This window comes from Pagrus pagrus (genome assembly GCF_965226575.1).
Source record: "Pagrus pagrus genome assembly, chromosome: 12".
Lineage (NCBI taxonomy): Eukaryota > Metazoa > Chordata > Actinopteri > Spariformes > Sparidae > Pagrus > Pagrus pagrus.
This window is the reverse complement of record NC_140196.1, coordinates 13,671,614-13,686,588: the sequence shown is the minus strand read 5'-3', so window position 1 is coordinate 13,686,588 and position 14,975 is coordinate 13,671,614. Positions and strand designations below refer to the sequence as shown.

At 40.0% G+C, this 14,975-nt stretch overlaps 1 protein-coding gene across 1 annotated transcript in view; it reads right to left on the bottom strand.

The window, feature by feature from the left end:
• Nucleotides 1-179: 179 nt before the first annotated feature.
• Nucleotides 180-14,975, bottom strand: part of ccdc24 (coiled-coil domain containing 24) — a 17,381-nt gene continuing 2,585 nt past the window's right edge. The window contains exons 3-9 of the mRNA XM_084369624.1: nt 13,584-13,756; nt 8,837-8,953; nt 8,624-8,743; nt 6,866-6,920; nt 2,440-2,491; nt 1,935-2,052; nt 180-1,129 (exon numbers count right to left, since the gene is read on the bottom strand). Of these exons, the coding sequence (XP_084225750.1) occupies nt 307-1,129; nt 1,935-2,052; nt 2,440-2,491; nt 6,866-6,920; nt 8,624-8,743; nt 8,837-8,953; nt 13,584-13,756 (1,458 nt within the window). The 3' untranslated portion in view covers nt 180-306. The remainder of the gene's footprint in view (nt 1,130-1,934; nt 2,053-2,439; nt 2,492-6,865; nt 6,921-8,623; nt 8,744-8,836; nt 8,954-13,583; nt 13,757-14,975) is intronic.

The window sequence follows — 14,975 nt, the reverse complement described above, 5'->3', positions numbered from 1 at the left end:
AATATAAACCTTAATATAAAACATACAAACCTACAGGTGTTACGTTTACACAGCCTGTATACCTACACAGGCTGTGTTCGATTCTCTGACTTTTCTGTTTTCTGCACCTGTTAATTTAGTAGGTCAAAAACCAGCAGGGAAGCAGGGATGCATCCGCTGTTACTTCTCTTAACGACACACATTTTCCAAACAAATCTTTAATCCACACAAACTTACAAGCACTCAAACCATTTTCTTTGTCGGTTTATAACACAAAGGTCGCCTGTGTCGTGTCACTGCTTTCTGGATGATGTGAAAGGCGATGTGTCAGACAGTGGCTACTAAGCTTTGCTGTAGGGTGACATCCTTCCCAAGATGACCGTTTTTACTTCTATCGAGTCCAGTGTTGCTCTTCCTGCTGCCACCTAAAGAATGAAGACTCTCAGAAGTACTCTTCCCTCTGTCATTGTCTGCCTGCCCTGCTGTTGACACTAAGCCACCTCCACAGGTACTTTTTTGTGTCTTTGATTTCCCTGCCGCTGACACAGAGTGCTCAACACTACTGCTGCTGTAACTGGCTGCATCACAGTGAGGGGATGAGGTGATAGTATTGATGTTTCTTCGCCTCCAGGTTGCCATGCCTCTTCTCACAGTCTGTGGTGACAAATCGAACTTTCTGCCTGGGCTGTGAATGCTGCGATGGGCTGATAGATGGGTTTCGTGGATAGTTTTTATTTGAAAACTAGGACTACGACTTGGGGTCCTGCAGTGGAGATCAGCACTGTCTTGCTCTGGAGAAAGATTGCAGTTGTGTGTGGTTTGAACCATTATCTGGTCACTGACAGGCCCTGGCAGTGAAGTGGTGACGTGGCTGTTTGCATGCCAAGAAGAAGAGATCCTGTTGCAGATAGGTGTTTGTGTTTTCCTAAGTCCAGGGGAGGCTGATGTGCTTCTGAGCTGTCCATGAGTCCGAGATAGTGAGGAACTATTAATTAGTTTAACTGTTGCAGAGGTCTTGCTAGGAGGAGCGCCCAACGGTGGCCTGGGTTTGTTTTGGCACCGAGGAGGTGGTGGATGTGGTCGCATTAGGTCTGATGTAGTGTTTAAAGCCTGCAGCGTCTCTTCAGAAACCCTTTGTCCTGCTGATAGACTGGGAGGAAAGAATCACAATGGGATTCAGATCAAACATTTTCTTGCAAGAAAAAAATGAAAGGAAGTACAGTTAAAAGAGCTTGTTTTATATAAAAATAGCAACATCGTATGAGCAGTTGTGAAGCAGCTATTTTAGGTATCAACTGTACAATGTGAATGTTACACCTTCCCTCTGCTGATCACAATGTGCAGCTCTTCTCGTTCTAATGTGTATTATGTGCAGTTTCTGGTTCACCCGCTGGTCAGGCCTGATTGGAAGACCATGTATAGAGGGAGCAGGAAGACTGGCTCTCAGCAGCTGTCTGAAGCCATGTTTCCACTGTAGGAAATTTCCTCAGGGACAGGGAACCTTTGGAGCACCTCAGTGCAGGACCAGGGTCTGACTTAGGTAGAATTAGGTTTTATCATCCCCTTAAAAGTCCCTGCTCACGTCGTAGTACTTTCCAACATTATGAGAACTTCGGGGTTTCTGCTACTTTAGAAGAAAGAAAGCATACGACTGATTATTATTATAATATAGCAGACAACAAGGGGCCAAATAAATTAGTTTAGTTTCTTGAAAAGTAGGTCCTGGGACTAAAAGTTCCGGTTTCTTTGGGTGGAAATGCAGCTGAAGATGCTTTCTCTTTAATTTCTTGTTTGTTGTTGGTTGTTTAAGTGCCGGAGGGGCGGCTTTGCTTTCTTTTGTTAAGTCCTATCATTCCTTCTTCATTTCGTTCATTCGTTAATTTGGGATCAAATTAATTTAAAAATGTGTTTCTGCTACTCCTCCACTTGGAGTCCTGAAAGCTAAACATACTAACCTGAATCTGCTTTTCAAATCCTTCAGAGGGAGAAGGGAGGAAGCTGGCGGTGGAGCAGCGAATGACGAGGGGTACAGCTCCAAGTCCATTTGTATAGCTCCTCTTAGCTCTTTCAACTCTGCATGTAAACAAACACAACAGCATTCTGAGTATTGACTCCAAAACCATCACTCTGAAGTAGGACTGAAACGCACATTCAGAAAACCATCAAATGATAGCAATCACCGTGTGCATAAGAAAAAGAAAATGCTAATTTTTGAGTCAATTGCTCTTTTTTATACTGAGTTGTACCAGCTAATTGAGGGAGGGTTGTAAATGAATTTACAGATTAAATGGTTACGCTGAGATCAGGTGAGATCAGTGTAACCAACCATGTATCTGTAAATTTATTCTATGAGCAAAAAATGAAATGGGACGGAAGAGATAAAGAGATCTCAAATATGTGTGAAACAATAATGTGCCACCAGATGGCAGCAAGCACCAAACAGTCGGTAAAAGGCCTCACCTGCAAGTGTAGGGTCTGATTTATCACCTTGAGTCTTTTGTTTAATATTTTCCTGCCAGAAACACAACAGCAGAACACAGAGAGAGACAGAAGTTGCGTTACTCATGCAGCTCGAGTGTACTTCACCTATGGCACAAACTGGGACAAGTTCAGTGTAGTGACAGCTGTGGAAGAGGAAAAAGAGGCAAAAGAGGAGTTAAATGTATTAAACATGTTAAAGAAAGACTGGATTCGGAAATAGCAAAGGAACAAGGAAAAACAGATAAAAATAAAAGTGGGAGCAATAGGAAAGGAATGTGTGTATGTATGTGTGTGTGTGTGTGTGTGTGTGTGTGTGACCACTAAACGATTGAGCAGCAGTGTTCCATCATAATTTGGCCTCAAATATCTATATACAGAGAAAATGAAAACCATAGTGCTGTGTGTGTGTTTGTGTGTGTGTGTGTCCATAGCTTGCGAAACCAAAGACCTGACTGAAAAGTGTGTCTGCATGTGTTTGTTATGAGTGACTGGCAGCCTCCACTCCTCATTTTAAATCAGCACAAAGACCAACAGAGAGCCTTCATAGGAACCACATAGAAAATGCATATATAGTCCATTGTACAAACACACACACACACACACACACACACACACACACACACACACACACACGCACACACATTCTCTCTCTCACACAAACATACACTAACCCAAACATACCCACAGCCTGGAGACTGACAGTTAAAACATATATTTTCGGTCTATTTTCCCCAGTGGGATTCAGACCCAAAGCTCCTCGTGTTGTGTTTCAGAGCTGCAGACGGAGTGTGTGTGGTGTCTCTGACAGTCAAGTGAAATCAACTCTCAAACACACGCACATACACACACACACACACACACACACACACACACACACACACACACACACACACTCCGAAAATAGGCTTTGTGGTCCATGTGGGGTTTCAACCCATTACTGTGGCGCTGTTTGCTGATATTTTAGGAAAGCTTGTATGTTACTGTCATTATCTCAAACTTGAATCTCCAGAACCCATATCCATCTCTGCACAGCCAACATACACCCCACCCCCCTCGACTGGTACAGAACCAGAAACAGCAGGACGATGGGCGCCATGCCTGCTATAAAATCCAGCTGAAACCTGCTACTGATGGCTGCCATCTTTCCATCATGATCTAGCTGATCTACCAGTAAAAATCTTCATCTTTCTGACAGAAAATCTACCATCAACTGGTTTCAGCAGCTGCTCATACATGCTCCACCAGTTTGACCAGAATATAGTTTAAATGTTTTATTCAGTGAGGTCAGTGTATGCAGGTCACACTCTGAACAATGATGGTGGTTAGTGGTGAAAAGGTTTGACCACATGTCCATCTTGTGTGACATGTCAGTGTAAGTATTCTCATTTAGTTCATTAATTATTCCGAGATCATGTTTCCGTTACTGTTGATCGGAGCTCGAGCCTGTAACTACCACAGAGGCATTCAACCTGGGAATGAATGCATCCTTTCCTCTTTCCCACTGGAGACAAGAGCCAGACGTTAGTGGGTGTAAGCAGGTATTTTTGTCCAGTGTGAAAAGGATAATGGGAAGATGACACCCTTGTGGCAATGCAAAGTTGTGCGATGCTTTGACGCGCATTGAAGTTCCTCTTATTCTTCGCCTATTTTTATATATTATATATTATTTATATATAAGATGTATGTTTGATAAAATCTTATACCTCTCTTTGTATATCTGATGCTTCTCTGTAACTTTCCTATGTACTTTGCTGATTACCAAGTTGTTTTGGATGTTTTTTATGGATGATTAACCACACCTGCCATCATACAGCTTGTCAGCCTATTTGGGTGCATGATGTATAAATATGAGTGTTTTTTCTTTTTCTAAAACAGTTCGACCTGATGAAGATCAAAATGGGATCAAAACATTGTCTTTATTAAACTTCTGTGGCATGGGGTAAGTGTGCAGGCATCATCTTCTTTTCATTCTGGTGGAGAACTGTGACAGACAAAATTACCTTTAACTTAATTTGGGGGGAGGTCAACATGCAGTGCACTAGTTAACAAAATATCCAGTTGTTAACAGTTAAAGTGAATGAATATGTAAAGCTGCAGTAACAGTGCAGCCCACACTTAAGTGACGCTGTGTGCTCTATGTATGTATGTGGAAGTTAGTCTAGGATGGCTGCTGGACAATGAGATAGGCCAAAATAGGTCATTACAGTTTGGATCAATTTATGATCTGCAGCAACAAGATACACTTAAAAGGCAATTTGATCAGACCTAACAAGCTGCTAAAAGCTTAATTTGGCTCAATTTAATGGCTAAAACCTTATTTAATTTAATCAATAGCAATCTCAGTGGCGTCAAATGTGATGTTGATGAGAAAGTCATGACGGTCCTCAGGCAGGACACTTGAAACAATGTACTGAACACCTTAGTGACAACATTTTTTACCTATTTTAAGTATTGGGTATTGTGGTTTTCTTTTTCAGTATGTAGGATTCTATTTTACAGTAAAAACTGAAATCTCAGCAACATCGTCCACCACTGCAGCAAATAAAGTGAGTGCACAATAAGAGCACAGCACCACCTTGAGCAACACCTGCTCACGCACTAAAGAGCAACTGTTCACTTCGTTTTAGCTTCAGTGTAAAGGCCTGCTGAGGGTTTCTTCAGACAGTATGTGCCGTTTATTCTTGCAATGGGATTTTGATGTCAACACGCACAATTATGGTCACAGACCATATTCACTTTTGGTTTTCAACAAAACTGAACGTGTCCTTTGAGAGACTATTGTCAGTAATTTTTCATCTATATACATTTTTCCCATTTTTCAACAGACATGCACATACACATACACACACAGAGGCTACAGAGAGAGAACTTCCACATCTGGTCTGCAGAAAAAGTCCTGTATCAGGCCTCAATCTAACTCACTCTGGTTCTCACATAATGCCAGACAAGCATGACAATGCAGCTAGACTGTAGGTGTGTCTCTTTGTTAATGTGTGCGTGTGTCTAAATGTCTCTGTATGTATGCAGTAATTTGAGTGATTGAAAGGAGATCGATGTTACTCAGCACTGCAAAGCTCTTGGCCAGACAGATGGAAAAACAAGCTTAGACTGAGCCCTCGCAGGTTTCCTGTGTGTGCGTATGTGTGAGCTTGTGTTTGTGTGTGTAAATGGAAACCTTGGAAGAATTTCAGTGCCAATAGAGAGTTAGCAGGTCTTACCTGAGGGACACAAAACTTTTATTTTTAGAAAAAACAACAACTTTTAATGGAAAAAAAATCTGCATTATGTAGAAAATACATAATTTAATGATACTATAGTTATGTATTGTTTTTGTCTGGTCAACTAGCTTGACACTGTGCATTGTTGTAGACTAACTGTTCATCTGTGGTTTTAGCACAGTGCAGTAATAAGGGACATCATAATGCATGTTAGTAGGCTATTTATAGATTTCGAGATGGCCCTCTAACAAATGATGGTGGACACAACTGTGGTTGTCGTTGAATGTAGATTCGTTTCAACGATTATTTTCTTATCTTGCTGTGTGAGAGGGAAAGACTCCATCCTTGCAAGAAAGCAGTCGTGTTGTTACTGCAATGAAACAGTATCTCCACTTCAGACAATCTTGCAGGAGGTTTAGTTAACTCAACTGTGTAATGTTAGCGTTCATACACCTAGGTAACCATTAATCCGCCTACTAACAGATTTGGTTGCTTGGTTTTAGTGCTTTTGTTGTTGTAGTTATCAAAATTTCATAGAAATGTTATGTCTTCTTAATAGAAAGCCAACAGCAAGATATGTAGCAAGACCGACATAAAATGTTACATTATAAGCCTGTGGTTCTGCCGCTGTCTGGTATAACATAAGTATACACTGTCGTACCACCAGACTACAGAGCAGCTTCTTTCCGTCATTCTCAGCACTTTGCCATAAAAGCACTTAAATTTCCCGATCTGGTGCCAGGCATTACGAATAACTATACAGAAAAAGCCAATCTTCTCACTGATGGTTTTGTTTGCTTATATAGGTCAAACAGAGGCATCAGTATTAAATTGAGACTGTTTTATAACCAGTTGAAAGTTTCTTGCAGTATGTTGAAGGGTAAAGTGAGGTTGTAGGGGGTTAAGTACATCATATTATCCCCAGAGTAAAATCATGTTGTATACAGTATATAAGGATATCCAGACTTGCAAGTACAGCATGGCCTCATAAGTCAGGATGCTTACACTGTATGGATTTTGATTTCACTGTAAACAACTGCATCAATACAGCAAATCAATATTTTGGTTTTGGCCTGCTTTCCCATGAATAACTGTAGGACTTGGATCAGTATTGCACTGGCAGCTGAAAAACAAAAAGATTAAAGAATCATTTGGTCGATGGCTGTTTTCCATCCTGTTCTTCTTACCTTGAAATGCTTTACCAGCCTTTTCAACGCTTCACATTCCTCTATTAGGATAGTCCTGTAGAGACAGACAGACACACAGATAGTGTATGTTTATAATCACTACTCCAGTTGTTTTTCATTAAAAAAAATATTGAGCCAAGAACTAGATCTAGGTCAAAGTGGAAACTTTGCATTTGACAGTCACAACACTCACACACAGCCACCTTACATAAAAGCTTTTGATGATGGCTGTGGTTTGTTTGCTCAAAAGCAGTAAAAGTTAATCCACATATGGAATACTCTAATAATACAAGTACAAGTTGTAAGATGGTAGTGGTTCAATCTGTGAGAAGTATACACTTTAATATGCTGTGTCGTCAACACTTTGGAAAGGCACACAGGCAGATTGATGATGAAAACCATCACGCAACTGAGGCAGTGACAACAGAATAGGTGAGCTTGGTCAGAGTTTATCCTCTGCAGTTTTAATAAAGGGAACTGTGGATACAGTGTCCTATTTTTCTTTTTTTCCCCTGCACACTTTCTCCTTCTCTGGTTACATAACCATCGTGGACTTTATTCACTTCTTTCAGATGAAAAAAGAAACTTCTTCCCGCTCTGGGATCCATTTTCTGACAATGGGGCCTTTTGTTCTGATCGAGTCAGGAAATGGGAGAAAGAGGGAGAAAAAAGAGGAAGAGACGGGGAGAGAAGGGGGGAGGCTCTCTTTCAAGGTAGCCCCAGTGACTGTATTGCCCTGTGGGCCTCCAAGTGAGGGATGGAGGAAGGAAAGGGAGGGATGGAGTGTTAAGGAGGCAGGGCAGCGACAAAAGCACCGAGGAGAGTTGAGGGGAAATTAAGGAGAGAACCGAGGAAAAGGAGATTCCTCTGTGAAGAGCACATATGAAATATGTCATGAACAGAAAAAACATACAGGCCTCCGCAATATGCATGATATGTCTCTGCCAGTTAGTAACATAAATCTAAGATGAAGAAATGTTTTTTGTGTGACGTCTTGTTTAGTCAGTCTGTATACATTGTTGTTCCCCACCTGAGGGTCGAGACCACCCAATGGATCCCAAAAAATGTTATGACTACAGGACGACAGGGTGGTTAAAACAAAAAGGGAAAGAAAAGTTCAATTCTCTTAAATTAAAATTGGGCTTAGTTTCTAAATATTTACAATTTCATGATGTTAATAGTACATCAGCCAGTTGCCAGGATAAAATGTTGGCAGTTAATGATTCTGCAAACCACTGATATGTTCACATTTGTACCTGTCACAGGTGAATGTTCAATACTGACATCTTTACAATAATTTCACATGATGCTTGTGTGTCCAATCGGGAGGTGGACGGGATGGTGGTGGAGTTAAAGGTGAGAAGGCTGCCAAGCCAGTGACCACAATTCAAGACTCCATCTCAACATTTATAAACGTCAAACCACTGGATATTTTTGAGAAGCGACAGTGGCGATTTAACATTTGTTGGGGTGAGTGGGTTGAGCAGACAATGCTTTGTTTTAAGTGTCACGAGGAGAGCTATTTCAATAAATAACTTAATGATAGCTTTTTTTTAAATATGAATGTATATGTTGGCTAATAAGTGACAAAAAATGCAGCAAAGACCTGTCAATTAATAAAACCAGTAGTTACAATTCTTTAAAATTACCAATCTAATGGAGCCACATCAATATTGTCCTTATCTGACTCCTAACTCACAAATATCAGTATCAGTCAGGCAGTAGACAGGTTGGGAGACACTGCTCTATGCAACTTACTTGAGTCGGTCCACCACCTCGTCAATGTCAGAGATATTCAGTTTGTCTCTCATTGCCTCAATCTCATCTTCAGCATTGGACTGGACTGAACACTGAGAGACTGGTCTGGAAGAGAGGACACTGAGGAAAGTAAGAAAAGAGCAGCATCATGCATCAAAAGCACTGTATGGTTGCAATAAAACATTCAAGCTCTGTTTCATCAGTGTTTCTTACCTGCTTCCAGCATCACGATCTTCACGGTTGCTACAGTTTCGAAAACAGCTGTCAACGTGACCCAGAGCGTAGTCCACTGTTTTAGGTTTGTACCGCAAAACGAGCTCCTCGCCATCTCTATAGCAACAGCACATACAAAGAGAGACTTTACACAAGTCAGTTTACTGTATCTGTAGCTCTTTCAGTGTTTATGAGTTTTGGGCAGTGCTGTAAAAGCATAGACTGAGACCAGCTGAAACTACTGATACCTATAAACATAAACTTATAACTATATTATAACTATATCTTTGTTTTTGAATGTTTTTATTGTATTTTTAAACTTAACAGTAAATATACTCACTAATCTGTAAAGCCCTTTGATTTGCACTAACCTATATGAAAAGTGCTATACAAATAAAGGTTGATTGATTGAATTACTGATAGCCTGAACAATAATCACTTTCTTGCTTCTTGCGGGATGATCTGGAGGTGCTTTCTGTTCCACAAAGGCCACAAAACGTGAATTTATGAGAAATCTGTTGTCAAATATAATTTTACAATTATCAACAATGATGGTCTTGGAAAAATAAAAAATCAGATCTCAGGAAGTAAAAAATAAGCTGCATTTCATTTTCTGAATGATCCGTGGGAGAAAAAGAAACAAGCAGATGGTGTAGGCAGCTGTAGGCGGGGTGACAGCGTGGTCAATTTTGCTTAACTTTACAGCCCATACATGAGGGAAAATGCATCTTTTCTAGCCACTCAGACAATGACATGGAGTTGTGTGTGTGTGTATGTGGCTGGGTGGATGAGGGCATCAGGACCACACAAGAGGAGGCCAATAATATAAATCAGTTGACTTTTACAAGGTTCACACCCACTCACACACCCTCATGGTAAAAATCTGGTATGAGGATGAGAGCTATTTTTGCCAACCTTCAGTTGATGTGGCTTTAAGTTAATTAGTTAGTGAGTTAGTCATAAAGGAAATTAAAGGAAATAAAGGAAAGTATTTTTGGCTAATAAGTCTGGTAAATTAGTCATTACACAAAGAGAGATAGAAAGATGCTGGTCTGCATCTTGATGCTTTGGCAACAATTCCCTTCCCGACAAAGCACATTAAATTGAACAAAATGGACAAACAGAGGGTTGTGGTGCATTTTAAAGTGGAAGTGTTATTACGGGCAAGAGTGTTCGGTTTACTCCAGAAAGCCATTCAGCTACACTGGGGACTTAGCCTAACTGAACGATCAAAGGCCTGAAACACACACACACACACACACACACACACACACAAACACACACACACAGTGCCAAGTATCAAGGTCAGCAAGTATACCGAAGCCAACTTCAAAGAGAAAAAGCGATTTGTGCTGGCACAGTGTGTGTGTGGCACAAACACTTTTTTTGGTAGTGTTCCTACACAGCCAGTAACAATGGGATATATTTCTCCTTTGAACGGGACTTTTCTCTAATCCATTTACATCGCTGCCAAAGCACTTCACAAGAGTGACTTGTGATGTGTCTTGCTCAGTGACACTTTAATAAGACACAGTGCTGTTGTGGGCACCAGACCTGTGGCCTTTTGGATATTGGATTGTCAACTTAAACATCAGGCCTCGAGTTTTATCCTGACTTTAAAGAAACTCCAGTAAGATTACTTCAAAATAAGTGCCTGCCAACTGAGCTGGTATTACAAGGATCAGTGTTACATTATAAATCATAGTTCTTTTGATGATATGAGCAGAGGACTACACTGAGGGAAGAATTCAATTTTCAATTTGAGTAAAAACACACACAACAATGCAACAGATTTAAGCGATGCTAGCAATGTGGCTCTAGGGATGGCAATGTTGGTCTATCTTTCAACCACTTTGGTTCAAACTGAAATATCTAACAATATCCATACAATTTTGTTCAGACAATCAGGCCCCCGGAGGCTGAAAAAGAACATTTGCTCTTTTGAGTGAAATGTTTTGTTTTGTGGTTAGGTCTGCTACAAAACTTTGACATATGAACACAGTTCATTTCATCAAGATGAATTGTAATGACTTTGTTTTTCTTCTGATTTTTCCACTAGAAGCATCATCAAGTCAAAATTTCAGTTTCTCAACACTTTGGGTTTACAACAAAATACCTCCGAAACTAACTACAGACCAACTTGTAATGGGATCACACCCGCTGCAATGCCAGACAACATGTTTATGTTCTGACCCATATCTGCATTATTACAAGAGATCACATCCATCTTTGAAGTTGGCCTTTACACACCAGTAAAGTTTCATGACTGCATCCATTGGTCGCGATGGTATTGCGTTGACAGACAGACCTATAAACACCCCGCAATAAATCGCTTCTGTGTTAGTTTCCACAACAAAATATGTCCAGGACCACATTTTGCTATAATGGAACAAACACACAGACTCACAAAGTGAAAAATGACTAGCAGATGCTGTCATGGCCAGTAATGGAATTCATATTGTCCTCAACTCTACTTGTGTTTAGTGCTCAATTGTATGTTAGCAAGCACACACAGTAAACATTGTTAAATATCTGGCATTAGCATTGTCACTGTGAGCATGTTGGCATCATGGATATCGGTTAGCATGGTTAGCACTGCTTTGCCTAAGTACAGTGTAACAGAGCTGCTAGCATAGCTCTACAGTCTTCTTTGTCATATTTGTTTTAGGATGGATCAAATAAGGCATCAACAAATTCAGCATGTTTGTAATTTTAGCAAAAAATTAATCTAGATTCTACAGATCAACATGGTCAACATGGCACAAATCTGTTAGACTAGTGGTCCCATAAAGAGGACCAGGGATAATGTCATATACAAAATAAGCACACAAATACACAAAAAACAACAACAACCTAAAACCACATTCAAGAGTTGCAACACAAACCCAAACAGAAAAAAGGAAATCACAATAAAAGGGATGTCAATAAATTGACAGGCAATAAATGGATTGCCACTAAAATGGAGAACAATCCATCTTATGTCGTGTTTTTCCTAAAAGGCCTCAGCAAAACCTGAGAGGTGACATGGGGCAACATTCCTGGCAGCAGCGAGCTCGTTGCTGGGATAGTTACCAGCTCATGCATAGTTGGCCTCTCGCACACTCTTGTACATCCTCACAAACACTTTACAATTTAACAGCCCCTGATTTATGTAACATAATGGAAGGATGTGTGGCAGTGATACTGACCAATATTATCCTGCCAACACTTTTTATGAGATTCTTGGAGTATTTTAATACATGTCATTAAATTGCCAACTGCTACGAGCTCATGTCCGACCTGAGTTGTACGATTAGCTGTAGAGATTAAAAACCAAACAATTAGAAAGAATTACCACTCCTTGAGGAGCTTATAACTCCCTGATGGTTGGGTATCATTAAAAACTGCATTCTCCCTGTGAGCATTTACAAAAACATTAAATCTTAACAATTTAAAGATTAGTATTAAAACATTCAACACATCTTTAATCCAATAAAGCTAGCAGGGACATGGTCTTTAAATCTAGGCAAGTTTCTGTTGGAATTTGGGGTGGAATGCATGGAAGTCTCCCTGCTATAATTGTCCTATTGTTCCACAATTCCCATACCAGTTTGCAACATCCCTACGCCAAAAACCTTTGTTCCTCTGCCTCCCATCCCATTTGTAACTGACGAAGGAACACAATATAGCTTTTTATGGCACTCTGAATGACGGAGGGAGTGTGAGAGCAGGGTCTTAACCTACTCGACTACTCCGTACCATCTTTGTGCTTTGCTTGGTGTGGACCACTGACAAGGAGGAAAATCTCTTGATGGAAAAAAAACAAACAAATGTTTGTTACAAGAGCAGAAGTGAAAGTGAATATTAGAGAAATAAATAATGCAAATGTCGACTGTTTATCTGCCTAATCAGGTCCATCTGTAGGGTAAAACTGGGGACCGACACAGTGAACTAAAGCTGCTTGGTGTGCTTTCTTAGATGGCTACCATATTCCTTGTTACTAACCAGTGGTGGATTGTAGTGGGTGATTTTTTCCGATATCCAATTAGTTTGCAGAATAACTTTTTCACCATGACAACTGGTGTAAACACATATTTGTGTTGTGTTATTTCTAAGTTATAATTAAATACAGCTTCTTTCTGACTGTCTTTAATGGCTCCCTCATGTTGTACTAGTCAGAATAAGTTACAACCCTCATTCCAAAAAAGTTTGAACGCTCTATAAAACATAAATCAAACAGAATGTGATCATTTGCTTTTCCTTTTTGACGTTTACTAGTTAAAGTTATATTGTTTTTCTCATCAACCTCTTTGATTTTAAAAAAAAACATACGCTTTGATGATAGCACCATGTTTCAATCAAGTTGGGACAGGGGCATCAAAAGACTGGAAAATATGCTGAATGCTCCAAAGTCACCCTTTTGGAACGTTCCACAAGTAAACAGGTTGATTGGTAACAGGTGATAGTATCATGATTGGGTATGAGAGGGACACCCTGGAAAGGCTCAGTGGTTTACAGGCAAGGATGGATCCACTTTGTGAAACACATGACTGTTTAAAGAATAGTACTACATGGGCTCAGGAACACCGTGTAAATGTTTGAAAATGATTGCATTCTGTTTTTGATTATGTGTTACACAGCGACCCAACTTTTTTGGAATCGGGGCGGTAAAACTCATTATGTTCTGGGTCCAAAAAACACAGCCTTTCCATAATTCATAAAAAATGTACATTAAAGTGTATTTATGTGTGAGAGATCCTTCACCTACCTCCCTCCCCTGCTGGCCCTCTCTCTGAGAGTCTGCAGTAACATCTTGACCTCGGCTCTCACCAGCTCTTTGATTGCGGGGGGGTCAGCCAGAACAGAGACCTGCTGACGTTGGAGAGGGGTCCCTGCCCTGCTGCTATTGTTTCCTTGCTGGCTCTTCTGCAACATATTCGCCTGCAAACATCTTTGTTATGGTAAGTGAATACAACCAGGAGTTACACATAACATGATTTATCATGGTAACGAGACATTAACAAGATGAGCTTTACAGACTTTCCAGGTCAGTCCAGGTGACACATCCACAGCTTAGTGACAGTTTATGATCCTATAACAAGTGGTTAATGAAAAATTCCCAAACTCAACTTGATTTAGTAAGCTACTCTTTTAAAACAGAGTGCACAGTCCACTTGCAATATGCTGCAAGCAGTGACGTCCCCTGCCAGCCTCTCTGACTGAGGATGATGTGGGACTTTTCATGTCTCAGGGAAGGCTTATCTTATTTTTTCGAGTCACAGCGAGCCCAAAATATAACTTTAATCTGTGAAAAAGCCATTATACTGTGAGTGTACGTGTTCATAACCAGCAGTTCCGGTAGGTGCAGGTTTTTTCTAACTAACTAAGTAAAGGTATCCCGGTCAAGAGACAAGAGGCTCGATATATTCTGCGCTTGTTTTTCCGAACAAAAATGAAAGGTGTGAATTTATTTATTTATTAACAACCACAATTGCTGATGAAAATCTGTCTGACAAGAAAACGTATCAAAGCTTTATCGACATTACATTTGGTCACCTTTGCCAGCTTCAATCCTCACGCTCACGCTGATCTATCATCTTATGTTTCCTCAGAAGTAATAGTGACAGACAACCAAATGAAACACACCGTGATCGTACCGTAAGTACACAACTCAACAAAATATATACCATTGGTCGAGTCATTTTTAGACATTTTAAAGCAGAAATGTTACATTTTATATCTTTAAACTAAAAGTAGTGAAAGTATAAGAGCTGAAAATATCAATAGTGAAATTTTTTTGTAAACATACTAAGAATACAGTGCAAACACTGCAACGTAGCACCATTTTTTTTCACTTTCTATTAGTAACAACATTTCCAGAGATGCCGTTGGCACAAGACACCAACCATTGTTTACTGTAAAGTGCTGTAAACACTGAACATTGCTTTTTTTGGATTAGGAAGCAACGCAACTTTTGGATGCACAAGACATAAAACCTCGGTGAAACTTTATTTTGATCAATACATTTTTGGTGAAGTGAGTGAGCCTTATTTATGTCTGGCACAGTGTTTTCATGTAGTTCCATACCTCAATTAAACTATATCTTTCACACCATATTATCTTGGCAAACAAAGGATGTGTATATATAGCATGATGAAGT